Genomic DNA, 27,039 nt, shown 5'->3' on the forward strand with positions numbered 1-27,039 from the left:
TTTGCTACTGAGGAATGGTTTGGGTTGGGAGGGAACCCAAAGCCCACCCAGTTCCAACCCCTGCCATGGGCAGGGACACTTTCCATAGACCAGGTTGCTCTGAGCCTTATCCAACCTGGCCTGGAACACTTCCAGGGATGGGGCAGCCACAGCTTCTCTGTGCTGGTGGTAGCAGTGTGCTGCTCTAGACTGCTGCATCTGCTGGAAATTTTAAGGATTCTACTTGTAACTTGGCACTCAAAGTATAAAAGGAGTCACTGTTATAAAACAGCATGAGCCACGTCAGAGAAAGCTTTGGAAACTTCAGTGGTGGCTGTTGCACTGTTCTTGTTTTCCAGACAAGACTGCAGTGACTCACAGCAAAGAGAACATACTTCTGTTTTCTTTTTTTACCAGCCTGACTCACGGGGTAGAGTTGCCAATAAACTTCCCCACCCTTGAAACCGGTCTTGACTCACACAGGGGTGATGAGTGGGGAGCAGCACAAGGCTCGTGACCTGTTCCATGGAGTACGTAACACTCGTGGGGATGGGATCTCCCTGGGCTGGGAAATGGACCTGGGACATGCGGCTTTGGGTCCCAGCTGGGCAGACATGAAGGACAGGGATGGATGGCTTCTCCAGCCAGTCTAGCAGAGAGATTTTGTCTCCAGCTCTGAACCCTCTCCTGAAATACCTCATCCTGCTCAGGCTCAGAGGCTGTCAGGTTTTCCCTGTGCTTCCTCAAGGATTGCTGCTCCTGTTCACAGGACCAGGGACCGAGTGCCACAGGCTGCTTTCTCAAGTTCCTCCACAGAAATCAAACTCCTTGTTGCTGTCTGTACAGAATTCAGCTCATTCCAAATCAGATCTCAGCTTCCCTGGAGGGTGTCATGTCTTTTAAGCTATTACTAAAACCAAATTTTCCAGGTTAAATGTTTTATTGCCTCTCAGTGATCTGGTGAGAAGGAACTTGTGTTACACCATAAAAGAGCACAGAGTTTGCCCAGAGTTCCCCCGTTATATCATGGTGGGCACGACGCTGGTGAGGGCGATGTCCCCCCCAATGCAGAGCTTGGTGACCTCGTTCAGCCTCTTCTCACGGAAGTTGTACTGCAGCAGGTGAGCGTCATTCACGGCCACCTTGAAGTGATCTCTCTCACAAAGGATCTGGAGCTGAAACAAAAACCCCAAATCAGCCCCAAAACCCAACTGGATTTGTTCCAGAAGAAGTTTTGAAGCCACACACTAGCATGGGCTGGTACTGGCTGGAGGCTGCTGACAGCTGAATCCAGCCCTGGGGCGTGTGGAGGAGCTGGTGCAGCAGCTCAGCTGCAACACCAGTGACCTTTGCCTTCACAAAACTCTCCTGTGCTCTCCCTTCTCCGTGTTTTAGCCCAGTTTCTGCCACCTCATCCCCAATGCCAGTCCCTCAAAGCAGGACTCCACATCGTGAACCTCCTTTGCAGGAAAAAACACCTTGTGAGGAGCTGCCAGCAGGGAAAACACATTACAGAAACCTGTTCAACCACTGTGCAGAGCAACAGTGTAAATAAGGAGGGTTTCATAATCCATGGGGATACCAGAAGGGGGGAGATGTTATGCCCTGGGCAGCTGGAGCTGCAGGAGGGGGTCAGAAAAGCTGGGATGGTGCTGTAGGGACAGCCAGGGATGTCTGCCCCAGAAACAGCCCTGGAAGCCGATTCCTGTGTGGAAGCATCATTGTCCTTACACAGCTCTTGTTGCCCAAACCCTCCCAGTGCTTCTGGTGCACTGAGACTGAGCTGGGATGGGTTTTTCTGGTACCTTGAAGGGTTTTCCAGCTTCAAATGGAAACCTGGGAGCTGTCCTCTCCTCCTTCCCCCAGTTATTTTGGAACATGGAATTGCAGACGATGACTTTCTTGTGGTCTTCATTGAAGCGGGGGTTGAAGTGGAAGGCAACGTCGTTCCCTCGCTTGAAATCCAGTGAAAACCTGCAAAAACAAGAACGGAATTGCTGCTTTTGCCACAAAATCCCTGGACTCTGCTATAGGGCTTCCCAAAAATAGCAGAAAGAAAACCCCACAGACCCTGCTGGGCAACAACAGGTCATTTACACACTTATTTAGTGTAATATTTAATGTTACAGCAGGCAGGTTATTCAGGAATGGAAAGCAAGTTCCAGCCCCCCTGCTCTACCCAGCAGTGCCCCATAGGAACTGGACACCCCCAGTACCTGTTGGGGTTGGGGTTCACGGTCCCAGTGATGGTGATGAGCAGCCGAGGGACGAGTCCTGTCTGCAGGGGCAGCTCAAAGGGGACTTTCTGAGGAACAACAGGGATTTGGTGTCAGCCAAAAAAATCATGTCAAAAGCCCAGGGCCATCCCTGGGGACAGCCAGCCCCAGGCCTCTGCTGTGGCCAAGCAAAATCAGCCACTGGAGACACAGAAACCCTGAGAATGACGGAGCCATTACCATGGGAGGAGTTGGTCCTCCCTGGGGAGGAGCTGATCCTCCCTGTGGAGCTGTTGGTCCTCCCTGAGGAGCAGAAGGCCCAAACCCAGGGCCACTGGATGGTTGTCCTGGGGCAGGAGATGGCCCCGTTGCTGCTGGCGCTCCAGGGAATGCTCCAGGTGCTCCTGGATATGCTCCAGGTGCTCCAGGGTAGGCTCCTGGTCCTGCTGGTCCTCCAGGATAAGCTCCAGGTGCTCCAGGATAAGCTCCAGGTGCTCCAGGATAAGCTCCAGGTGCTCCAGGGTAGGCTCCAGGTGCTCCAGGGTAGGCTCCAGGTGCTCCAGGATAAGCCCCTGGTGCTCCAGGATATCCTGGGAATGCTCCAGGAGCTGCTGGTTGGTTCCCCCAGGAGGGCCAGCCCTGGGCTGGGGGGGCACAGGGGGCTGGGTTGTTGCTGTTGGCCAAGGCATCAGATAACTGGGGACAGAGGAGAGGACAAGGGTCAGGTGTGGGAGATTCCTCCTGGGATCACACTGAGTTCTCCAAAGTCCATCTTTGGCAGCCTGCAGCGTGGTCCAGGGCAAGAACTCCACTCCCAGCTGCTCCCCGGGGTTTTTCCAGAAAACCAGTAACTGCTGGTGTAACTGGAGAGGGTTTGGGGATTGACCCAGGTTAGCAAGGACGTGTTCCCTCCCATCCCAGCCAAAGGTCTCCATTTTTTAAAGAAAAAACTTTACAGAGAATACTTACAGAGAAACCGTCTGACATTTTTCCTAAGAAAAAAAAAAAAAGGAAGTTTCAGTCATTTTTAACCTGCCCCATCCAAAAAAACCAGAGAATTTTTGAGGGGAGTTACAGTTTGGAGTGGCAATTGATGGGAATTGCTGAGTTCCCATCACTTACCTGCCCAGCAGAGCTGACAGCTCCGGTGCCACAGAACAAATCCTGGTCCAGCACCTGCGGGATAAACGGGAGTCGCTGCTGGGAGCAGAACCCAGTGAAGCCAGCCCCGACAGCCTCCGGATGGAATCCACCACTGAGCTTACAACACTCCCGGCCTCATTCACTTCCCCAGCCCCGAGGAGCCGCCCAGGAAAGTATTTCCATAAAAAAAAAAAAAACCCAATGGAATTCCCGGGGGGTGCAGGCACAGCATCAAGCAGGAGCCATCCCGTGCCACATGGGATGGCCTGGAACGGGGAGAGGAGGGTGGCAGCCACGGGTACAGGTCCCTTTCCTCCTCCATCCATCCACAGCTGTCCCATTCCAGGAAGGACAGCAGATAAAAGCTGCTTTGCAAGTTTTAAGAGTGCACACCACGGCCTGGCCGAACACACACCTGCCTGTGAACAGGAATAGCCCGAGCTGGGCTCCTCCCATCAAAGGGAGCATTCATAAGAGAAGGAAAAAGGGAGAGCCAGAAACGGGGAAAGGAAAATTCCAAATTTAAAACAGAAGAAAAATTCTCCTTGAAAGAAACATTCGGATGCAAAAATCTTGCAGGTGTGGCTGCCCTGCCTCGGGAATAACAAACCCCCAAGTTTCACAAAATCTAGCAAATCTCTCCTTTCCCTGCAAAACACTCATTCTCCTGAGCCCATGGGAGTGGTTTTTAAGGTTTTTAAGGCAGCTTTCCCAGCAGAATCCCGGAGTGTTTGAGCAGCTCATGTCTCCCAAAGCTTTTATTTGCCTTTTGGGTTCTTTTTAAAGCCCTTGGGTTTGCCATTAGTTTGGCAGGTGAGGCCAGGGGTGCACACACAGAATGGATCCAGCCAGGTCAGGTTTGCTCCGTGGTTTGTGCTGCTCCAGTGTGCTGTGTGATCCCCCAGTTCCCCTGGAACACCTCAGGGAGCTGCAGTTCTGCTCCCTGAGGAACAACCCGGTGGGACAGGGTGGCCAGAGCCTCGTGTCTCCCAGACAGGTCTGGACAGTTTGGAGTCTGTTACTAAAATCCCCTAAAATCCTCTGCCACCAAAGGGTGCACCAGGCTCGGAGCCCGGTGTCGCCTTCTCCTCCTCTGCAGGGCTGGAGCTCTCTGGAAATGCCCCTCTGGGTTATTTGCTGCTGCCATGGGGAGGGGTTTTCTCCCACCTTCTTCAGCAGTGCCCCAGTGATGGATTAAAGGGAATCACAGCACCAGAGGCTGGAAAAGCTCTCTGAGACCACTGAGTCCAACCATTCCCCCAGCACTGTGTCCCCAAGTGCCACATCCACAGAGCTTTCAAATCCCTCCAGGGATGGGGACTCCACCGCTGCCCTGAGCAGCTGTGCCAGGGCAGGGCAACCTCTTCCATAAAGAAATTTTCCCTAATAACCAATTAAACTTCCTCCAGTTGCTCCTCCAGTGCAACATGAGGCCATTTCCCCTTGTCCTGTCCCTGTTCCCCGGGATCAGAGCCTCCCCCGGCTGTCCCCTCCTGTCAGGGAGCTGTGCAGAGCCACAAGGGCCCCCTGAGCCTCCTTTGCTCCAGGCTGAGCCCCTTCCCAGCTCCCTCAGCAATTCTCCAGCCCCTTCCCAGCTCCCTCAGCAATTCTCCAGCCCCTTTCCAGCTCCCTCAGCAATTCTCCAGCCCCTTCCCAGCTCCCTCAGCAATTCTCCAGCCCCTTCCCAGCTCCCTCAGCAATTCTCCAGCCCCTTCCCAGCTTCCTCAGCTGAGAAGGGAAAGGGAAGGAAAAGGTAAGGAAGGGAATTAGAATGGAGTGGAATAGACTGGACTAGATTAGAATAAAACAGAACAGAGGATTTTAGTTGGAAGACACCCACAATGACCATTTAATCCACCTCCCTTGGCCAGTCGAGCACTTGAGCTCTGATTTCCAGCAGCATTTGGGCAGCTGAGCCCGAGCTCGCTTGAGCTCTCCCTGCCCCGGCAGAGGATCAGCCTCAGGGAACATCCCAGAGCTGACCCCAAACATTCCCAGTGCTCACACCAAGCGGAAAAAAGTTTCTATTTGGGAAAGAAACACCAGTTCTCTCCCTTTCGGTGCTATTCCTGCAGCTGCTCCCCGGGGCGTTCCAGCCTCCCGTGCGCCCACCCTCACCCCCACCCCGCAAGGATTTTGGGGCACGGGCAGGGTTTGCCCAGCACCCCACGAGCTGCAAACACCCCTGGAGCTGCTCCATCCCTCCATCCCCCCTAAACCCAGCCAGGGCTGCTGCTCCATCCCTCCATCCCCCCTAAACCCAGCCAGGGCTTTCCGTGCGCCCGCGGGAGCTCCGGCGCGTCCCACCTCGCACTCCCAGGGGCCGAGCGCACCCCAAACCTTTCCTTTTCACGGATATTTGTGCCTGATCCCCCCGATTCCCCCCGGGATCCCCGCGGGAGCCGCATCCCCTCACCTGCGTGCGGCGGCTCTGGGCTCCGGGACAGGCGGGACCCGCCCGGGGCGGGGATGGGGCGGTACCGGGAGGGTCCCCGGGCCGGAGCCAGCCGTGCCAGCCCAGAACAGCGCTGTGTTTCCCTTTAGCAGCGCTGACATCACCCACAGGGGATGTTAGCAGAGAATAATTGGTTTTTCTCGCGGTTTGCGCCTCGCACGGAGGTTCCCGTTCCTCTGCCCTGCCCACCTGGAGCCGCTGCCAGATGTTCTCCTTGCCAGATGTTTGCCCGTGTGTCTCCATCCCTCCGGCTTTAGTGAAGCTCGGTAAAACACCAATTGGATTTAAGTTCTGAACGTTTTCTCCCCAAGGAAAAAAAAATTAAAATAGGGAAAAAAGCCCAAAAAAATCCAAAAAAAGAGTTTTGCTTTCACCCGGCGCAGTGAGGCCGGCAGAGGATGGGCTCTGGGAGGCTGATGGAGGCAGCTGGAATTTCAACAAGCCCGATTTTATTTGAGGTTGAGGGTGAATCATCTCTGGTTTGCTCCATGGGCTCCACGGCTTAAAGCAGTGGAAAAGAACAAGGTGGTTTTGTGCTGAAATGCCGATGTGCCGCTGGGAGAAGGGAAAGGGAAGGAAAAGAATGGAAGGGAGGGGAATTAGAAAGGAATGGGATAGACTGGGCTGGATTAGAATCAAACAGAACAGAGGATTTCAGTTGGAAGACACCACAATGACCATCTAATCCACCTCCCTGAACAATTCAGGGCTGACCAAAGGTTATTAAGGGACTCACCCCATAATTGGTGTCATTACAGATATAGAAAGTGCTTCTTTTAGGCAGCAGTTCAGCTGATACTGCACCCAATATTCCCCCCCAAAAAAGGGCAAAAATCTCTTCACTTTGGCTCTGATTAATTTTAGTATAAAATCCTCTGGTTTAACTCTGCTTATTTAAAATATTTGGTTTAAAAGAGGGCAGCCTCCCATCAGGGCTCCAGCCTGGATTTTTACACCTTTCAGCTTCATTTAATATTTGTCACAGGGATTCAAACCAAACCTGAGGGTGTAAAAATTCCAGGGTTGCCCTTGGGAGTGGCTGGAAATTAAATATTTCATGGAAATATGTGTATTATACTTAATACCTATTAAGTAATATATATTAAGAATATTAGTGCATAAGAAATACACCTAATTAGGGAGTGCTGCTTCACTTGCCTCTCACAGCACCCAACCCACAGTAAACAGACACTGAAATATCTTTGGAGGTGTTTTAGGGCAAAGGGACCTGGAGAGGATTCAAGGCAGCAAAGCTGAAGGATCCCTGATCCATGGCATGAGGAGCTGCAGCTTCCACACAGACCAGGCTGGATGAATTCCTTCGTGCACAGGATTCTCCCTTCCTCCCTAAGATTCCCTCAAGAAGCCTTTGGGAAGAGAGGTTTTCATGGAAAACCTGTATTGCTGTTTTCAGGATTTTACTAAAAAGCTTCAAACAATAACCAAAAAGGTTTGCCTGTTTTTTTTTTTTTTCCTATTCCAATGGCCTAAGGTTTGTCCTTTCAGTTATGCAACAGACACACGATAAATAAAAATATTTGACCAAATATTTGACCAAAATGAATACAGAAATCAGTGAATACAGAAATCAAAACCAGACCTAATTAATTCCTTCATTTAAATAAACCAAGCTGCAGCAAGGATGATGAGTGAGGTTGGATGGGGCTCGGAGCAACGTGATGTGCTGGAAGGTGTCCCTGGCCATGGCAGGAGTGGAATGAAATGGGCTTTAAGGTCCTTTCCAGCCCAAACCATTCTGTGATTCCATGATCCAGCAGCCATGGGGTGGGTGCTGGAGCCCTTTGCACACAGAGCCAGTGATGCTCCTCGTCTGAGTGACCCCATGGTGACTCACAGGATGCCAAGGTGTGGCCACTGAGCTTCACAATTTTGCCTCCTGGGATCCAGGGAAGTGAAAGGTTGGTTTATTGCCAGGAGTGAGCAGAGCAGGGCTGGCACACCCCGGCTTTGAGGGACATGCAAGACACAGATCTCCTCACCCACAGCGTTGTGATGTCCAGCCATGCAGCCCTGGCTCTTCCAAAGTGGGTGAAGAATTAGTCATGCCTCAAAAATCGATATATTCTGTGGTTTTGAATTTTTTAAGTACTCCCAAGTATTTTGTTTGCTTTACAGAATCCTCAATGTAAAACAAAACCCTCCTTACCTCCTTATTTAAAGCCCCAAATTGCAAACCCAGGGGGTGGGAGATGGAGGACCCAGGGAGGTGGATCAGCCATGAGACCACCTCATTTCTTGGGGATGTGCTCTCACCTTGCCCTTCACTGCAGCCAAACACTCTTAGCACAAACTACTTTCCCCATTTAGAATTCTCAGCATTTCTCCAGTGGCAAGAGCCAGGGGATATCCAACAGTGGCTGGGTTTGGCTGGGGGAGGTTGATGCTCTTCCCTGCAGCTGGTGCAGGGCTGTGGAAAAACACCCCACTGCAATAGATCATTGATCTCTAAAAGTTAAATCACTTCAAAGCAGCAATTTCAAACTGCTTAATAGAAAATAATAAACAGGAAGTTGCTCCTCTCTTCCTGGTGGCAAATTAACGTGGAGGAAACCGATGCAGAGGGCAAGAAACTCCATGGCCTGAGAGATCTGCTTCCCTTCCCAGAGCAGAACAGCCCACATCCACATGTTTCCCTGCCTTGTGATTTCTGTGGCCTGACGTGTGTGGGACTGGCAGCACCCACAGTGTGCAATGTTTGGGCTGCAGATCTGCCACGGGGGCCGTGCTTGGCACCGTCCCAGAGCGCTAAATTCAGCCTCCATCTCTGCCTCCTCCCCGTGCAACCTCCCAGCCTGGGGAGCTGCAACATCACCTCCTTTCTCAGAGCTGGGGATGAGGCTTTAAGGAGCCTTTGTGGAGCCCCTCACTGCCCTTCCCTGGGGTGTCACTGCAGTTCCAGCCCCACATTCCAGGGCCTGAGTCACCTCCGGCTCTCCTCGGCAATAAAAAAGGGCAAAATCAGGCAATGGGGATCTCCTCTGTGACCGTCCTCCTCCTCCTCCTTCTTCTTCTTCTTCTTCTTCCTTGGCTGCATCCCCATTTCACCCTCCCCAATCACTTTGCCCCAGCACTGGGGAAAACCTCCCTGAGAGGAAGGTTGAGAACTTCAGCAGCTCAAGTTTGATGGCAAAGAAAGGAAAATCAGAGGATAAAGGAGCACCACCCCTGCTGCTCACATGAACCCTCGTGTACCAGCGAGTCTGGACTTGCTCTCTTTGTCCTCTTTTATTTTTTTTTATGAAGCACCAAAGCAAAACTCCTGCCTTTGGAGCTTCCTCCTCCTCCTGGAAAACACAAAACTGCAGCTCAGCCATTCCCCTCCTGCTCTGGCAGCACCAGGAGAGCTGCAAGTCCACCCCTAAAAGCTTCACCCAGCTTCTCAAGCTGAGGCTGTAGATGAGCAAACCCCTGCTGAGGCTTGAAGCTTTTATATTATTAAAGACCAGAAAAAGAGAAGCACTTTGAGCCTGACATTCAGATCCCAGCATAAGTTGCTTTTCAAGCGTTAAATGAGTCTTGTAGCAATTTGTGTCAACAGAGATTTACAAAAGTCCTCAAACTCCCCCTGGCTTTGAACTTCATAGAAATTCCATCCTCCTCTGCAGCCTGGTGCCCAGGGGCCCTTATGGAGCTTCCTTCATACAAATATTCTTAAATAACTGCAGGAGAAATGCCTCCAGTGACACCAAATGCTGGTGCAGATGGGGTCAAAGACCCCCATGGCTCATTGCCATCAAAATCCAAGTGCTTTTCTTGCCCAGCCAATCCCTCCAGAAACTACTCCAGCCTAAAAAGCTGTGAGGAATAGTGCTGTGCTGAGGGAAGGGATTTCATCAATTCATGGCAGGGAGAACCCCCCTTGTCTCTGGGACAGGTGCTCCATAAGGAGAGGAAATTCCGTGTGTGACACCACACTGAGCACAAGGGGTTGGAAAAAACATGAAGGGCAAAGAAAGCCAGGACAGCTCAGCCTCACCCAGCAGAAACCAACCACCCTGAAGAGTTTAAAACAGCTTTATTATTATTTGTTTATTTGAGGTTGGGAAACACCTTTAGGATCATCAAATCCAACCTCAATGGGTGGTTTTTGCCATATCTCAGGAAAGCAGAGGAGAGGGAAAGGGGAGCTTTGGAGGAGTCCCTTTCCTTCTTTCCTGCACTAGATTTTCTGTAGAGCACAGAAATTCATTCTGCTAGGAAGCCTTACACTAAGCAGGGCTCAGATTTAAACCCTGTGTGTTTGTGCTCCTCCTGCAGCAGCCAGAGCTCGGGTAGGACAATGTCTGTGCAGGTTATAACAACCTCTCCCAGCAGCACCATATTCACTAAAATGTCATTTTTCACAATTTTTTTATCAAGTTCAGTGTTAAAAATAATCAATACCAGGCACAGCCACCTCTCCCAGAGGCTTTGCAGGGCAGGTGGAGCAGCAGCAGAAGCCTCTGGTGATGAGCAGGATGTGGAGGGGCAGCCTCCAGCACCGAGAGCAAAAAAGGTATTTTGCAAAAATGTCTAAAAGACATTGTGCTTGGCTTTTACACAACACTCACAAGCTCGTTTTTCCAACATCTTACAATTTTTATTTTTTTTTTTACCCCCTCAGAGCAGTTTTTGCTTGGTTTCACTCCACTTCCACCCTCTTTTTAGCAGCTCCTTACCCTGAAAGCCAGGACAGAGCCCCAGGAGAGGAGCACCCCAAGGATGGAGACAGTGGCAGCACAGAGCCATGAATGTGATCACCCCAGTATTCCAGGTTTATGGGGTGCTGCTTTCTGAGGGAAAAACAGGACAGAATCCAGGCAGAAATGCAGAAATGAAAGCCTGGCGTGGAAACTGATGAGACTTTGAGACTTTTCAATTAAAAAACTTTCAAGATAAACAACTCTGTCTCCTCAACTTGAGGCTTTACAGAGCCTGGCATGCAGTGAGAGCAGCACCAGGGTAATAAAGCAGTAATTTTCCCCACTTTAAGTAAATTTAAACTGTGATATTCTGTCACCTTCTCTTTGCTGGAGGGTGTTGCCTGTAACTGAAGGCAAATTGGAAGCACCACTCTGAACCATTTCTGTCACACAAAGAACTGTGATGTAAAGTTTTCACATCATGCAAATTAAGCATGTTCCTTTGAAAAGGCACCACAGCACAGGGTTGCTTTTCATTATACTTTAACAGCTCAGAAAAGTGGAGTATCCTGTCCAAATGCCCTTGTCAGCACACACTTGTGGGGTTCTCACCATGGATCTGCCCCAGAACAACACTGCATTCATGAGCCAGAGGTGTCACAGAATGTCCTCACCTGGAAGGGACCCACAGGGGTCAGAGTGCAATTCCTGGCCCTGCACAGACACCCCAGCAATCCCTTGGAGCATCATCCAAACACTCCTGGAGCTCTGGCAGGTTTGGGGCCATGCCCATTCCCAGGGAAGCTTGGGCAGTGCCCCACCACCCTTTCAGGGAAGAAATTTTTCCTAATATCCAACCTAAACCCACCCTGGCACAGCTTCATGCCATTCCCCATTCACACCGAGCCCAGGAATTCACAAATGACATCTTAGTGCCTTTTGTCATCTCCCAAATTTATTTCAAGAATGGATAAATTCCGTATTTGCTTTTAACCAGGCATAAAACAGCACTGCTTTCTAAGAGTGATGTGTGATTCTGGTGGGAAGGGACACTGTTCCTCACCCTCACTTGGAATGAAACTGAACTGATGCAGGAGTTTAGGGGTTAATTGCTACAGAATTCCCTGTCCTAATCACAAGAACATGAATGTGCAGGAGCAGGTAAGATCTTGCACAGACAGCAGGAGGAGGACCTGAAATGAAACCCAAGGTGTGCCAAGGGCTGCTCAACACGGCCCTTCCCTGTCTTGTCATGAGAAAGTTGGGAAGAGGACAGGAACACAGCACTGCGATTTTATCTCCCTGTGTCTCATTTAACAGGGAGGGTTCACTTTGGAAAGTGATAACAGGGAGCAGAACTGTTCCTACTGCTACACTGACCACCCCTTGTCACTCACCTGGGTGTAACTTGTAACTCCATCGCAGCTCATGATCTGCTGCGCAGGGGATACAAAGTCCCACTGTCATCAAACAGAACAACCTGACCGACCAGCCAACCTCCGAGACAAAAGTGTCACAGAATCCCAGAATGGTTTGGGTTGGAAGAGACCTTAAAGGTGATCCAATTCCACCCCCTGCCAGGGGCAGGGACACCTGCCACTATCCCAGGGTGCTCCAAGCCCTGTCCAACCTGACTGTGGACAATTCCAGAGATGTGGCAGCTGCAGCTTCCATGGGCAACCTGCTCCCAACAACCCTGAGAGATTCTGCAGGCAAGGGTGACCAAAATATCCTCCCCCACTGTTATCAGCTGGCATTTTCAGGTAACTCATTCCACTGACCTGTGAGAGCAGAGGAAAAGTTACAGGAGCTCATCCCACTACACCAACCTTGGAAAAGGAAAAGCTGGGCCAACAGGGGGTGAAATGGGGAGTATCCCACCAGTGGAGCCACCACCCCTCTCCAGATCACACTCCTGGGTCCCAGGGGCTGCCCAGCAGCAGCACAGGCCCCCAGGGATGGGTGGCTGTGGGTGCAGAGCTCATTCCCTGCATGGCACAAACACCTACAACACCCACCCACGGGCACATCTGGATCCAAGCCCACTCGGGATCCTGCTGCAGCTGTCTCTGGGATAAGCACACCCCGGTGTGAGACACTGGGAGTTATTCCTGCTGCGTGGATGCGTTGATTGGAAGCTTTGTGTGAAAGCTGAGACTTGAGGGTTTTCATTTCCCAACACTCAGATACTGGTGCCTGGTGAATAATGGCTGTTTGGTGCACGTGGAATTGCCCTCTAACAACTGGAATTCTGAGCTTGAGAAAGAGGACAGCCAATATTAATAAAAATATGCATGGAACATTTCATCTGTCCCCAGATGCTCAAGGGCTCTCACTGCACTGAGGCTCAGGACACCCTTCCCATCAAGGTGGAAGGGGTCCCTGCCCATGGCAGGGGGTGGAAGGAGATGTTTTTTAAGGCTCCTTCCAACCCAAACCATGCTGTGATCACCATCTCTCCCTGGGGCCAGCTGGGACTGGCAGGGCAGTGAATCCCTTGATGTCTGGGCACAGCAATGGATCTGGACTCAGCTGCAGGAGTTTGGGCACCTGCCCTCACAGGAGGGGAGCAGAACTCACACATCCACCTGTGGATGAACCATGCACTGACCACTCTGCAAGAATCCTGGAACAGCTTCTACTGCTAACAATGAAATAGGTAAATACCACTGAGAACCACTGAACCCTTTAGGTTGGAGAAGCCCTCGAAGATCAAGTCCAACCATTCCCCCAGCACTGCCAAGGCCACCACTGACCCCTGTCCCCAGGTGCCACGTGCACATGGCTTTCAAATCCCTCCAGGGATGGGGACTCCACCGCTGCCCTGAGCAGCTGTGCCAGGGCTGGACCATTCTTCCCAGGAGGAAATTTTCTTTAACATCCAGTCCAAATATTCCCTGGTGCAGTTTAAAGTAATTCCCTCTCCTCCTGTCCCTGTTCCCTGGGAGCAGAGCCTGACCCTCCCCAGCTGTCCCCTCCTGTCAGGGAGTCGTGCAGAGCCACAAGGCCCCCTGAGCCTCCTTTTCTCCAGGTTGAGCCCCTTCCCAGCTCCCTCAGCTGCTCCTTGTTGGAGGTGGTCCCTAAAAATATTCACCTGAAGTTTTCTGGGTCTGCAGGGCAGAAATTAACATAACTGGATCTACATGGCCATGTCTTTATTGATGCACAGGAGTTGCAGACAGAATTCATTTGAGAAATCCAGAGGAAGGGACAATCCCACTGCTGGACAGTCAGGATAAAGCACTGCCCACACCCTACACTGTTCTATCAACAGATGTAAGGATTATTTTTGGACCATGGCCAAGAAAGCTTTTCTCAAGCCCTAAAGTGGATAAATAATTTTGTTTCTAATCTTTCCTGTTCACTGCTGCCATTTTTACCTTCCCTGAAGGGTGAAGGTGTGAACCAAGGCAGCAGCATTGGCCAGCTCAGTGTGAATTGATCTGCAAGCCAATATATGGAAATGCAGCCACATGTGATGCCCCAAGGTAGTAGTTCACACTGATACCAAGCCCTGGAATTTCTGTTATTCACTTTATCCCATCAAACTCCTGGTAAGTGTGTAAGATCAGTGGTTTGGGGGTCACTTACCACATCCACGTGTGTCAATCTAGCACAGGAATTGTTCAGAGGCAGAGAAAACACACACACAACTCTTCACAGGTAAAAAACAGTCCCATTCCTCCTCTGGAACAAGCAAGACCAGATCTTTTCTCTCCTAATTACCAAGGAATTTGTGAACAGGCAATAGCTGGGGCTGACATGCTACACCAGAGCCATGGTCACATCCACATTTAATATCCCTTAGGTACAGGCTGCAAATATCACAAAAGGAAGAGGAAAAACACTCACAGAAGTCAAGTAATTCTGATTTTATATTCAGGCTTTGCAAATCAAGGATGTCCTATTTTTACTATTCATTCAAGGCAAAAGTCTACACAGGCATGTCAAAAGCAGGAATTGAAAAACAGTGAACACAACAGTCTTGAAAATACGTTTAATGTCTAATCTTATACAAAAGTGACAGCATTTTCAAAAAAATATCAAATCCTGTATTTATAGCTTCTCACTATCATACAGCAATATTTGTTTCATCTAAAGAAAATACAGCAGCAGGTGATAATCTATACTTTAAAGATGTGATTGCTTATATTTCGTATTGTAAACAAATGCAGTATGTCAACCTCAAAGCACAAGTCAAAACGAACTCCTCAGCAATTGAACTCAAAATGATGCATAGAAATGTACAAATTCCATTGCAAAAGCTTCAGGCCAGAAGTTGCTCACACTTGACATAACATGTGATAAAGTTACTACACGGTATATAGTGACACCTTGAGTTTTTACACAATAGATTAACAGGAATACCCTTTTCACTGCTATGCAAAGAACTCTGCTCACAAAAACAAAGGGGTTATGAAACAGTTTTCATGACCTCAAGAAATACGAATATACATTGAAAAACATCCCATATATATTGAATTTTAGCCTAAATGTTCCAGTAATAAATCCTGCCTATTTCAGGAAGAACCTAGAAGTCTAGTTACTTTTACAAAACCCCTTTCCAAAAATCATTACTTGCTACTTTTGCTTTATCCTTTCCTACCTCTTCCCATTCCCTGCAGAGACGTATGGCCAGTGCAATTCCAACTGGAGTGCTGCTACTGCATGATCCATTCATTTGGAATAAATGTTTTTTCACTACAATGATTTACAGTCTAAGGCTGCAGGTATCAAAAAAGCACTTGAGCAAATGCAGTCAATGTTGCTTATGTTAATTTTTAATTAGTCTTGCCAAGTCTGCTTGGGGGGGGTAACTGGGTTTTTTTTTTTAAGGTTAATGAAGACTTGCACTTTTGGTTCTTATTCCAAGGGTTAAGTTGCTGGGGTTTAAGTTGAAATGTTAAAGTATTTTTGTTCAGCTCCAGTATTGTCTTCCTTAAAGAAAAAAAAATAGACATTCCTTTGCTATCAGCTTTCATGATGCTGGATTAAAGCAGCCACAACTCAGCTGGCTGCCTTCTCCTGCAAAAAATACTGTAGGACTTTGCCATAAAGGCTATTGGCCACCAAGGAGCATCACCACCAGGTCACCCCATGTGCTTTTAGAGCGTCCATCACACGCATGCAGGAAGCCATGAAGGTACTGGAAGAGAATTAACTCGTGTTCACAGTTCCATGATACAAAGACTCCCTAATGAGCTACCATGTGAAGCAAAATCTGTTCCTAATTCTACCCACAGAGGCTAAGTTAGGAGATCCCCAGCTGGGGAAGAAACAAACTGTCCGTGGTCCAAGTGTAGGCCATGAAGTACCACCAAGAGACGTGGCTGTGTCTCGGCAAACCCCTCGGATGCGCTTGGCACAGATATGGCAAGAACACAAAAACTTAGGGCAGCGCCCCTTGGGGGAGGCAGCTGCTCAGCAGTGCACAGGCTTCCTGACATTCAATTTCTCCCAAATTCCACCTACTCCGTGAGGTATGCAGACACCCAGCTGGGAACAGGGGGCTGCTCCCAGGGACAGCAAAACGAGACCCCACTCGCGCCCAACCGCGGCAACGAGGATCTCTGTCGTGACACAACTGTGCCAAAAACTGCTGGGAAGGGAATGCTCAGGTTGGGTTTTAAGCTCAAGTTCAGTTTCCAGGGACTCTGAAAAAGTCTGCCAGGTTTACACAACCCAGCAGCCAAGTCAAATTTGAAATGACTAGAACCCAGGTCAGAAATAGGGAAGTACCTACGTGGGGATCAGTTTCTCTTTACACAGACCAAGCCAAACTTCCAACCACCACAGAATGAGAACTGGCAACAGGATGTCCTCATTTGCATGCATAAAACTCACATTTTGCTGATTCAAAGTTAACTGCACATCCAGATTATTTCACTTGCACAGGAATGCCTGTTTGTGAACACCACCAGTGTGCTGACAAGTCACACCAAGGCTTCCAAACGTGGCTCTTCTCCTCCGTAGTCCCAGACCGAGCAATTGGTTTGAGTATGTACAAAATGCTGAGAAAACCTTCGAGTTCACATGCTCTGTCTTGTTAGTTTGAATTACCGTAGCATGTTCAAAAATTAGGTTTCTTGACTAAAATGTTGAAACACTTTCTCTATTGACTTTTTAGAATAACCTGAAAATAGACAAAATATGACTATCCATCCGTTCAATGACCAGCAGGAGTCTGGCAACGTGACTTAAAGCATTAATGGAAATTTAAGAATTAACTTTGAATTCCATGGGCCTGATTCTTTATAATCCTTACATGGCAACTACTGTTTTTCCAAGAAATACTTGCCAACATAAGAACCACAGGTGTGTTAGTTGATTTCTTCTCTTTGTATTTCACTTGATTAAACCAAATAATTATGCCAGCATATGAGCAAGGTAAATTGATGTAAACTGCTCCTTCATACCTCAAATGCACATACAAGAGGCAATATTCTTCATAGCCCCATACATTACTGAAACAAAAACTGTAAAAATCTCTGTAAGTAGTGGATGAAGGTGGAAAACTACAGTATTTTGTTGCCCAGAATGTGTTCAGCGGTAAGGCTGCAAGAGATAATAAGTCATGGTCAGTACAGGCTTTTCACACAGCAGTTCATTCACAGTTAAATATTGTTAATTAATCACCTTAATTTAATAAGGATTAATCATCCTTTTATTTTGTTATTCTCTCCTTATTGCTCTATCGGTAATCTCTCTAGATTAAAAAGATCAGAATATTTTCTCTTTCAGAATTATTACAACACTTTCCCCGCTTTGTTGGCTTTTAGAGTCTTTCCAAGCAGTGTAAGACCACTATAATGTGAGGCATGCTCCAATTAAACATAATTTAACCATTCTAGTATATTTAATATTTTAACAAGGTGCTATTATCCCACTGACTCGAGGAATAAAACAGGTGTGCTGAAACTCCTTACCTGCACTAATAGGTTTTACACTACTGAACTTCCCCGCTTAAAAGTGAAATAGAGTAATTTGAGACCTAGAAAAATTAAATACTCACATGGGGACCACCAGGCATTGATGGAGCACCAGCAGGACCAGATGGCACTTGAAAAGGATTAGGGGGCGTAGGATATAGTCCTGGAGCTGGATATGATCCTGTGGGTGGAGGGAATGGGCCGGGCGGTGACGGTCCCCACGTTCCAGGCGGGACTGTACCCCACGGTACTGTCGGCGCAGCCCCTGGAGTCTGGGTAGGAGCGGAATATGGCCCGGGGGGTGGATATGGCATGCTGGGAGCAGGATACTGCCCTCCCATTGTTGGTCCCCATGCTCCAGAGGGCATGGATCCCCATGGCCCAACAGGAGCAGGAGGTGCAGCTGGCTCTGTTGGACCTCCGTAAGGTCGTGGAAGCTCTGGAAAGGGCATATTTGGTGGAGGATACTGCCCTGGCGGGACAGGACCTGGCACAGTTGGGGGTGGATATGGACCACCAGGAGGAGGGCAGGAGGGTCCAGTAGGAGGAGGAGGAAATGGAGCAGGCGGTCCCGGGGGCATTGAAGGATACATTCCCGTGGGAGGAGGTCCGAAGGGCACGCTGGAAGCCGATGTGTTTGGTGGCAGTCCGGTTGGAGTCATAGGGGGGGCGCTGGGGTTATTCCAAGGGTTGGAAGCCGGCCAGCCCTGCGGAGGCTGCCCGGGCTGCTGGCCAGGCTTGGTGCTGCTCACTTTGGAGGTTTTAGCAGGCGATTGGTCTGGTAAAGCATCTGCCAACTGAAAGACAAAGAGCTGGTGAGAAGGGAAGGTGCCCGGCGGAATTCCCGGCTGCAGACATCCCCCCAGCACAGCACAGCCCAGCTGCCGGAGCGGCAGGAGGAGAGCTCTCGGTGGCGGCACAGATGATTTACACTCGTTCCTGTGCAGCTCCTATCACTAAGGCAGCACAGGCGTTCTGACAGGCCGCAGTTAAAAAACCAGAGAGATAAAAGGTGACCCACCACACAGAACAACAAGCAACTGCAGCACAAAGCTGAAAACATTTTCCTAGATTTCCATTACGACTATCCTGATGCCATGAAAACACAGCTCCTTTGTTAAAGTCACAGGAGAGAACCCACGAGGCACCCAGAAGCTTCTGATGTTTAGTCCAGGGATTGCTACATCTACCCAAAAGGAAAACACCACGACTGTGACACAGAAGAAATCTCTCAGCTGTCAGTTCCCCTTTTCCTTCAAAAAAACTATGTCAGCTTTTGGAATAATCAACACAATTGGCTGATCTTCAGGAAAGAAAAACTGTTACTTACCGAAAAATCATCAGTTCCAGACATTGTGCTGAAAAGTAAGGTAAGATAAAGTGAAATTTGTTGAAAATAATAAAGGTATTTTTAAGCAAGACTTCATGAGACATCTACATTTGTCTCATTTGGAGCACAGCAGGTGCTGAACCGGCAGCACCTCTTGGTGCCTTGGTTCCACATTGCCTCTGGCCCACGGCAGCTCCTGGCGCACGGATCAGGGTGTTCACTGCCCCTGGCTGCTGGGACACCTGTGCCAGCTGTTCCTTTAGGGATTCCTGTTCAGTGAGATAATGGGAATTAATTTACTCTTTGTGTTTTAGCCCTGGATTTATTGCTGTCCCAGCTGCCTCCCTGTGCTCACAGAGCAACCCAAACACCTTTCTCTGGATGAAGGTCCCACGAAAAGGGAAGTCCTGAGCCTCCACCTGCCTCCTCTCAGACAGGTGCCACACAGGATGTAAATGGGTCACATTGCAATAGGAAAAAATATTTCAAGCATTCATATGGAGCATATGGAGCCTGCCCAGACAGGGATGCCTGGGAAGGACTCCAGCTGTTTTCTAAACTGGGATTCGGGAAAGGTATAGCTGGATTCTTGTGGGTGAAGTCAGTGCCTCTAAACCAAAACATGATTAAATGAGAGAATCATGGAATGGTTTGGAAGGGACATTAAGGTCACCCACTTACAAGTCCCTGATGTGGGCAGTGACACCTTCCACTATCCCAGGTTGCTCCAATCCTGTCCAACCTGGCCTGGAACACTTTCAGGGATCCAGGGGCATCACCACCCTCAAAATTCCTTCCCAATATCCCATCCAGCCCTGCCCTCTGGCAGTGGGAGCCATTCCCTGTGTCCTGTCCCTCCATCCCTTGTCCCCAGTGCCTCTCCAGCTTTCCTGGAACCCCTTCAGGCCCTGGAAGGGGCTCTGAGCTCTCCCTGGAGCTTTCTCTTCTCCAGCTCTCCCAGCCTGGCTCCAGAGCAGAGGGGCTCCAGTCCTCACAGCACCTCCATGGCCTCCTCTGGATTTGTGCCAATACTTTCACATCCTTCTGATGTTGGGGACCCCAGAGCTGGAATCCCCACATGGATCTTACTGCCAAAAATAAAAGAACTATAGATTGCTGATTGTTTATCCTCCAATTATTTCAGAATAAATAATAACACCAAGGGCAAAGGATGCTTTTATTTACATTCACCAACTCCAGCAAGTGACTACAGAGGTGTCACTAATATGCATCCAATTTCCAACCTCTCCACGCTTCCAAAAAAAATAAGCACCAAAAAATAGGGACCAATGAGCCATATTAACAAATAACCAGAGGTGAGAACTGTTAAAAAAATAACCCAAGAGCAGTCAGGAAGTTTTAGGGGAGAGTTTAGGATCCAGAAAGGAATATTAAGAGGAGGAAAAACATAAAATAGAAGTCAAGAGTACAAATACTACTGCAAAGTTGGTTCCCACAAAACATAATCCTTGTATTCCCCTTGTTGATGGTGAAGATCTGACTTCCAAGACAGAGAATGGTCTCAGGGATGAAGGTTTGTATGGAAATAGATCAAATAGGTTTATAAGCTCCTTTAGGTTAATATATATTTACATTATTTATACATTCATCTCTGAAACTGTACTGTAAATTTATTATCTACACAATCTCCTAATCTCAGGACAGCTCTGGATCAGAACAAGGGACCATTTATCTCAGCATCCATTTTATCTGAATGATGACCAGTAGAGACCAACAAGACCAGGAATGACACTCACCCCAACACTTCAATGATTCCAAGCTCAGACACTTCCTAAGCTTTAGGTAATTTCCATGGAGCAATAACCCTCAAATAATTCCTTTTTCACTAACACATCCAGTTTCCTCACTTAGGTGAGGGGATGTCTCATTTGCCTACCTCAGAGTTGTTCCTTTAACACCCACTGGCAAGGAACTCCACAGGCTGCTATTTGTTGCACAAGAGCCACCTCCTTTTTTTGTTCTAAACCTGGATTTTACTAGTTTCACTTGTTGCTCCTCCATTCTACCAGCTGAGGAAATCAGCAAGTCTATTCTTATCCACCCTGCCCATGCTGATCATTATCCTAAAATTTTTTACCGTTTTCTTTCAGCTGTCCCTTCTCCAGGCTGAGCTCCAGTTTACTCCTCTGACCCTCATGCAGCAGCTATTCCATACCTTTGAGTATTCTCCTCACCTCAATTAAAGGCTTTTCCAACTCTTTGGGATCTTTTGGGATGAATGACAAGAAAGAATCACAGAGAACTGAAGATGTGGGATAACCATTGATTTATACAGTATCATAATTATGCTCTGGTTTGTCTTCTATTTCCTTCCTAATACTTCTTAATTTTTCAGCTGCTTTTAGATCCCTATGGAACTGACACTTCTGTGGCAATATTTCACTCCTCAGTGTCAAGGGTCAGCCCAGCATTTTATATGTGAAATTATATGCACCACTCTACATTTATCTACTCTGAATCACAGCAGATTTATTGCCATTGAATTATTTCTGCGAATTTATTACCTAATCCTTACTTTCCTGAATGACTTTGTATCAACAAGACACTGCTCATCTAATTTCCCAAGTTATTTATGACCACATGGAACAACCCAGACCTCTGTGGAAACACAGTGAACTTTTCAAGTTACACCTAATAATTTAAATAACCCTTTCAAGAAATACCTTGTAATTTAAATAACCCTTTCAAAAAATACCTTGTAATTTAAATAAACCTTTCAAGAAATACCTAGCAATTTAAATAAACCTTTCAAGAAATATGTATCTACAAAGTTGTTGGAATTCAGTGCCTAATTGCATGAATACAAAGGTTTGTTAAAAATCCAGCATTAATTTATAACAGCACTAGTTCTTTCAAGTAAGGACTCTTTGTCTCAGATGAGGAACATGTTCAGATAAAGGACTATTTGTTTAAAATTGAGAAACCAAATGAACTACATCAGGGAAGTGGTTTCTGCTCCTGTTATTAACAGCTCAGCTGTCTGAGTTTCCACCAGAAACTCAATTTATCTTCAAGAAATACCTCTTCTGCTGAGAATTCATTAATTTTTGCAATTAACCACATTCAATAATAAGCTGGCAGGTGCTTTTTGGTGGTACTGTAGTTCAATTTACTTCTATGGACAGAGAAGCTATTTAATATAACCCCAAAAATAAGGGAAAACAATCATTAATATACAGACAAGCACAAAAAAACCCTTATGTAACACATAAGTGCACAGATAATCATCATCATCAAGTTATTAAAAAAAACACCACCAAAACAGGTCAAGAGAATCCTGATTTCAGGCAGATGGAGAGATGGAGTAAGACCAACTGAACACCAGATCTATAACAGATTGAAAAAAGTCCACAGAAGAAGTTGGAACATTTGCTGCGAGGGAGAGAAGGAAGAGAAGAAATGAAACTAAAGGAGAACTCAGATGAAAATCCTGTGATCTGTCACAAGAGTGTCAGAGAAGAGCAAATTCAAGTCAAGCAGTGGGTGAACAAGGTTTAAACAGGCCTGCTTCCCAAATATCAACTAATATCCCCAATATTTGTTAGCAGATCATTCCCAAATATTTCTGTGCCATGAAAATGAATGGAACAATTCTACTGCATGATTTATGGGAGGAAAAAAAAAAAAAAAAAGGTAGTTAAGCATAGCTTATAATGAGATTTAGTGGCTTTTTTACTTTGGCAAGCAGACAAGAGCAACATTTGTTGGCAACATTTGGGATAACTGAGCCCATGCCAAGCATGTCAAGGATCCTCTTGCAGACAGGATGGCCTATTTCAGGGATGTTTTTTAAACAGACATTTAATCTGGGTACTGCCACCTTCATTTCATAAAAAAGAAACTGAAATTACCCTTAACATTCAGACAACATATGAACTCATCTGTACTTAAATCTGGAATCTATATTCCATTCAGGTTGTTCAACACTAGTTAAAGAATTCCAGTCAAAACCTTACAGGAATATCAATTATATTATTACAATTATTGCCCAAGGCATTCAAATGCTCACCAATCAGACTCAGAGACAGTGTCAGACAGAAGACCTTCAAGTAACTAAATTTTGAAGTCCCTCCTGGTCACACATGGGCTCAAGATTTTAGAAAAAAAAACCCACACTGAATGGGATCTTGATGGGATTTTTAGAGTCATCAGAATTAACAAATGGACTCCTGAATTAACCAATTATCTCTTGAAGCTTTCCTGGTGCACAAGCACTGTTATCAGCAGAGAGAAACCCAGTAATGTAACAGACATTTATTCTGCCACATGTAAACTCTACTCCAAATTATCCTCCCTGCAGCTGGGATGCAGAAAGAGCAAATGGAAGGAGGGTTCAGGAGTTAAAGTAATTTGGCAGAGAGCAGAAAAACAGAGCTGGCAGCATTCAAAGTGAAGTCCTGCTTGCATCCAGCATGCTGTAAGATAAGATTCCCTTTGTTTTCTGAAGGCAAACGCCCCTGGAAACATCTCTGGCTTTCCAGAAGCCCAGAGCCTGCCACCTCCAGCTCTGCTGGTCAGGGCACCACCTCTCAGCCACCTCAGAGCACATAAACAGCCAGAAACACGAAACTGAAATGAGGGATGGAGAGAGATGATCAATGCTTAAAAAAAAATAAGAAAAAAAAAAAAGACTGCCAGGAGCTGAATCGCTCTCACCCTTTATCCTGAAGAGCCATGAGAGGCAGGAAGGACTTCACTGCACCTGCCCAGAAATTATACCCTGCAAAACCTTCAGGCCACAGGTCAAGGCCTCCTGAATATCCATGAGCTGCTCCCAAAATTACCAGCAGGTAGGTGAGATGATCGAGGCTGCTGGGCTCACGCTGCACTGGGAAGAGAGGAAGGCTGGGAAGCACAATTCCAACACGGATCTGGCAGGAGAGTTCTTCCAACAGCGTTCACAACCAACTGGTGACTCTCAGAGAGGTCTGTGAAACGCCTGTTTCTGGAAGCGTGGTGCTACGTGTGCCGTGCTAAATCTGTCCTACTAAACAGCTTCCACAACAAACCAGCTCCACGCTGGTTTTTTCAGCTCTAAACCCTCTTGGATTGCATCCATCTCACTGAAACTATGGATGTTGTAGCAATTTTTCCCATGCTTTTGCCTTTTCTGGCTTTTATCCACCATCAGTCCTTACAGACCCTCTTTAGGAAGAGCTGTCCAAAGCACTTTTTCTTCCTTACCCAAAACTAAGCATCAACTGCCTTCTTTTTTTTTTTTTTTGAGTTGTATGACATTTTTCCAACACTTGATGTGCCAGATTTAGTTCCTGTCTCCAAGATCATCTTTCAAACACAGAAAAAGGTTTTCTGGATATGCAACAGGGTGTGCTGCATTTCCACTGGGTGGCACGGCTGCCTCGGCAGAGAGGTTCCTTTGTCACTCTAACATGACTAATTCCTGCCAGCATAACCTCATCCACGACAGGATTTCTGCCCACATAAGTGTAACTACCTAACATAGCACACAGAGAAAATGGAAGAGACACCAAGTCTTTGACAGCTTCTAAATGTTTTCTAAAATATGCAAATTTCTGCAGCTTCAGGCGTTAAATATCAACACTTCAGAGCCGGCCTTTATAGAATTCCAGAATGGTTTGGGTTGGAAGGGACTTTAAAGCTCATCTTATTCCACTCCCTGCCATGGGCAGGGACATCTTTTTCCACTATCCCAGGTTGCTCCAAGGCCCATCCCCTTCCAGGGATGGAGCAGCCACAGCTTCTCTGGGCAACCTGTGCCAGGTTCCCTCACAGGGAAGAATTCCTTCCCAGTATCCCATCCAACCCTGCCCTCCGGCAGAGGGAAGCCATTCCCCCTTTCTCTTCTGAACAGCCCCTCTCTATCTTTCTTGCAGACTCTTTTCAGCTACTGGAAGGCCACAATTAAATCACCCCAAAGCCTTCTCTTCTCCAAGATGAACCATCCCAACACTCTGAGCCTTTCCTCATAGCAGAGCTGCTCCAGCCCTCTGATCATCTTGGTGGCCCCTCCTCTGACCCTTCTCCCACCTTTAAAGCCTCCCCAGTGCTCACATACCATAAAATAATTTGGTGTGTCCTGGGTGTTTATCCATTGGGAGAATAAAGCTAATTGACAAATGAAACCAAAAGCTACATCATCAGTGGCTATGAGAGGTTTGGGGATATTTCTGCCCCTTTCCCTGTCTAAGTGAAAAAATGCCAAAAGTCAGTTTTCAGATTTTCAGGACAGATGTCATTAACACCAACAACCAAATTGTGGCACTTGCTATAAACTGTCAACTACCAAAAGAAAATAATTCTTCAAAAACAGAGGTCCTGGCAGTTTCCAAGACCTGTAAAACACAAAGCCATACGGATCTGCGATCTGTGCCAGCTCTTCACCCTCATCAGGCCATTCAGTTTCACAGCTGCCTCCCCACCAAGCCCAGAGCTGATCCCTTCATCTGGTCCCCAAACGCAGCCAGATGGCCCCACACCCGGCAGGCACGGAGCAAAAGGAGGTGCCTTGTTTGTGTGCCAAGTCAGGGCACAACAGAGACTCCCCCCTGCCAAAGATCCCCCCTGCCCACACCACCCAGCCCTGGGAATCCTGAAAGAGATCTATTAGTCCAGCAGCTTGGAATGATTAAAATTGATCTTTCAGATCCAAATTATCTTGAGAGCTACAGAGCTTCACTTCATGGAATCCCAGAATGGTTTGGGGTGGAAGGGACCTGAAAGCTCATCTCATTCCACTCCCTGCCATGGGCAGGGAAACCTTCCAGAATCCCAGGTTGCTCCAAGGCCCATCCAACCTGACCTTGCACACTTCCAGGGATGGGGCAGCCACAGCTTTCCTGGGCAGCCCCTGTTCTCCTCTCAGGCATTACCAGCTTAGTTATTTTAATTGTTTTGGATGAAATAAACACTATGACTCCAAGGAGTGACTATCAAACAGCTTCACTGCAGGGCTTTGGTGTGCCACCCCCTAAAAAAACATCAAACCCATGTGTCACATTCCAGCTGTAACCCCACCTGACACACAAACCCAGACACCTTTCTGCTCCTTGGCAGAGGTTCTTCCCCAGGAAAATCGCTTTTCAGGATTCACACCTGGCATCTTTCTTCAACTGGCACTGTTAAAATGCACTTGAACGAACTCAAGCTTCAAGAATACTAAAAATGCCTTCCAGGACCGGCCTGATATTGATCACAATTTTTTCCCTGATCTCCACAGGTCCTGGGAAGGGCAGTTTCAGGGCGTGTCATTTTGGTTTCAAAAAGACAAAGCAGCTACTTTTGTTCTTACACACCATCGACATTAAGGCTGAGTACCGTCACATCAGCATCGATTTTCAGGGAATTCACCTGGAAACAAGTGTTCTGTCAGAAACAAAACCTGTCAGGCGGGCAGATCAGTGTTGGCCCTCCCCTGTAAGCCAGCTGCCTTAAATACGTTAAAATTTGATAAACCAACTTGTCATCAACTCTGAAAAACTGGCTTTCCCGAGCCCTTCTTTAGAGAGTAATCTTTAACTTAAAGTCACTTATATGCAATCCACGCTCATTGATGCGCTCATTAATAAACTACGACTACACAACGCACAAAAAAAAGCCGAAGAAATATTTAACCCAGCCAAGACAGCGCCGCCGCCGCCGCTACAGAGCCACCAGGCCCCACCACGAGCGACCCCCGGTGCTCTGCAGGGACCAGCACCGCCCGCCCCCCGCAGGCGGGGCGGCACCTCCGGGATGTCTGAGGCGCGGCCCGGCGGCCCCCCGGCCGCAGCCCCCCCGCCCTCCCGCGCTCCCTGCGGCGGCGCAGGGCCCGTGCTGGCGGCGGGGCCGGGTCGCGGTACCTGTGCGGGGGGAGCCGGCGCAGGCCCGGAGCGACGCGGCGGCCACAGCTCCACCGCCACCGCGACGGGCACCGGAACCGGAACTGCGTCACGACGGCCACGCCCACCTCGCCACACCGGAGGGGCGCGCGCTCGGCCACGCCCCACTACGGCCGCTGTGTCACCGGCACCGCCCACCCCTGTCTGGCCACGCCCACTTCGTTTACGCGACGCGCGATAGCGTTCACACCCAGCCCCGGCCACGCCCCACCCATTCCCCGCCACGAGCATGCGTCATAGACCACGCCCATCATTATTAGGCCACGCCCATATCCGCCCATAAACCGCCGCGCTGTCCGGGTGGGGTCACGTGACAGCGAGCGCGGCCCCGCCCTTACCCGGCGCGCGGCTCCCCCCCCTCCCCGAGGTCACGTGACTCATCCCTGAGGGGACGCGGCCCAGTGTCCCCCGCAATGTCCCCGGGGCTCTGAGAGCTTCTGCTAAACAGCATTTCACCACCGTTT

General features: G+C 48.3%; 2 protein-coding genes across 3 annotated transcripts; both read right to left on the reverse strand.

Moving 5' to 3' along the window:
- Positions 1-900: 900 nt before the first annotated feature.
- On the reverse strand, positions 901-5,832 carry LGALS3 (galectin 3). 2 transcript variants are annotated; one of them, XM_014257457.2, is made up of 7 exons: positions 5,755-5,832; positions 3,318-3,371; positions 3,165-3,187; positions 2,436-2,891; positions 2,196-2,284; positions 1,785-1,953; positions 901-1,154 (listed from the first exon to the last, which is right to left on the reverse strand). In XM_014257457.2, the coding sequence occupies exons 3-7, from the start codon at positions 3,180-3,182 to the stop codon at positions 999-1,001; spliced, it is 888 nt and encodes a 295-aa protein (XP_014112932.1). In that variant the 5' UTR covers positions 3,183-3,187; positions 3,318-3,371; positions 5,755-5,832; the 3' UTR covers positions 901-998. The 2 variants fall into 2 exon arrangements, with proteins under 2 accessions (XP_014112932.1, XP_014112933.1); XM_014257458.2 differs by lacking the exon at positions 5,755-5,832 and adding an exon at positions 5,646-5,668.
- An 8,586-nt stretch (positions 5,833-14,418) lies between these two features.
- Positions 14,419-26,618, reverse strand: MAPK1IP1L (mitogen-activated protein kinase 1 interacting protein 1 like). Its single transcript, XM_005528559.3, has 4 exons — positions 26,537-26,618; positions 18,696-18,723; positions 17,449-18,162; positions 14,419-16,991 (listed from the first exon to the last, which is right to left on the reverse strand). The coding sequence occupies exons 2-4, from the start codon at positions 18,717-18,719 to the stop codon at positions 16,980-16,982; spliced, it is 750 nt and encodes a 249-aa protein (XP_005528616.1). The 5' UTR covers positions 18,720-18,723; positions 26,537-26,618; the 3' UTR covers positions 14,419-16,979.
- Between the last annotated feature and the right edge of the window lie 421 nt (positions 26,619-27,039).

This window comes from Pseudopodoces humilis, chromosome 7 (assembly GCF_049639895.1).
Source record: "Pseudopodoces humilis isolate 2021_Gansu_Grassland_sample_001 chromosome 7, ASM4963989v1, whole genome shotgun sequence".
Taxonomy (NCBI): Eukaryota; Metazoa; Chordata; class Aves; order Passeriformes; family Paridae; genus Pseudopodoces; species Pseudopodoces humilis.

Bases quoted from the DNA above. Each gene is read 5' to 3' on its own strand.
- LGALS3 (XM_014257457.2), bottom strand. The intron at 2,285-2,435 runs GTAATGGCTCCG...GTTGTTCCTCAG, and splicing joins GAGGACCAACTCCTCCCATG to AAAGTCCCCTTTGAGCTGCC. The intron at 1,954-2,195 runs GTACTGGGGGTG...TTGTTTTTGCAG, and splicing joins GTGAACCCCAACCCCAACAG to GTTTTCACTGGATTTCAAGC.
- MAPK1IP1L (XM_005528559.3), bottom strand. From the start codon at position 18,719: ATGTCTGGAACTGATGATTTTTCG. The intron at 18,163-18,695 runs GTAAGTAACAGT...TTTGTCTTTCAG, and splicing joins CTGGAACTGATGATTTTTCG to TTGGCAGATGCTTTACCAGA.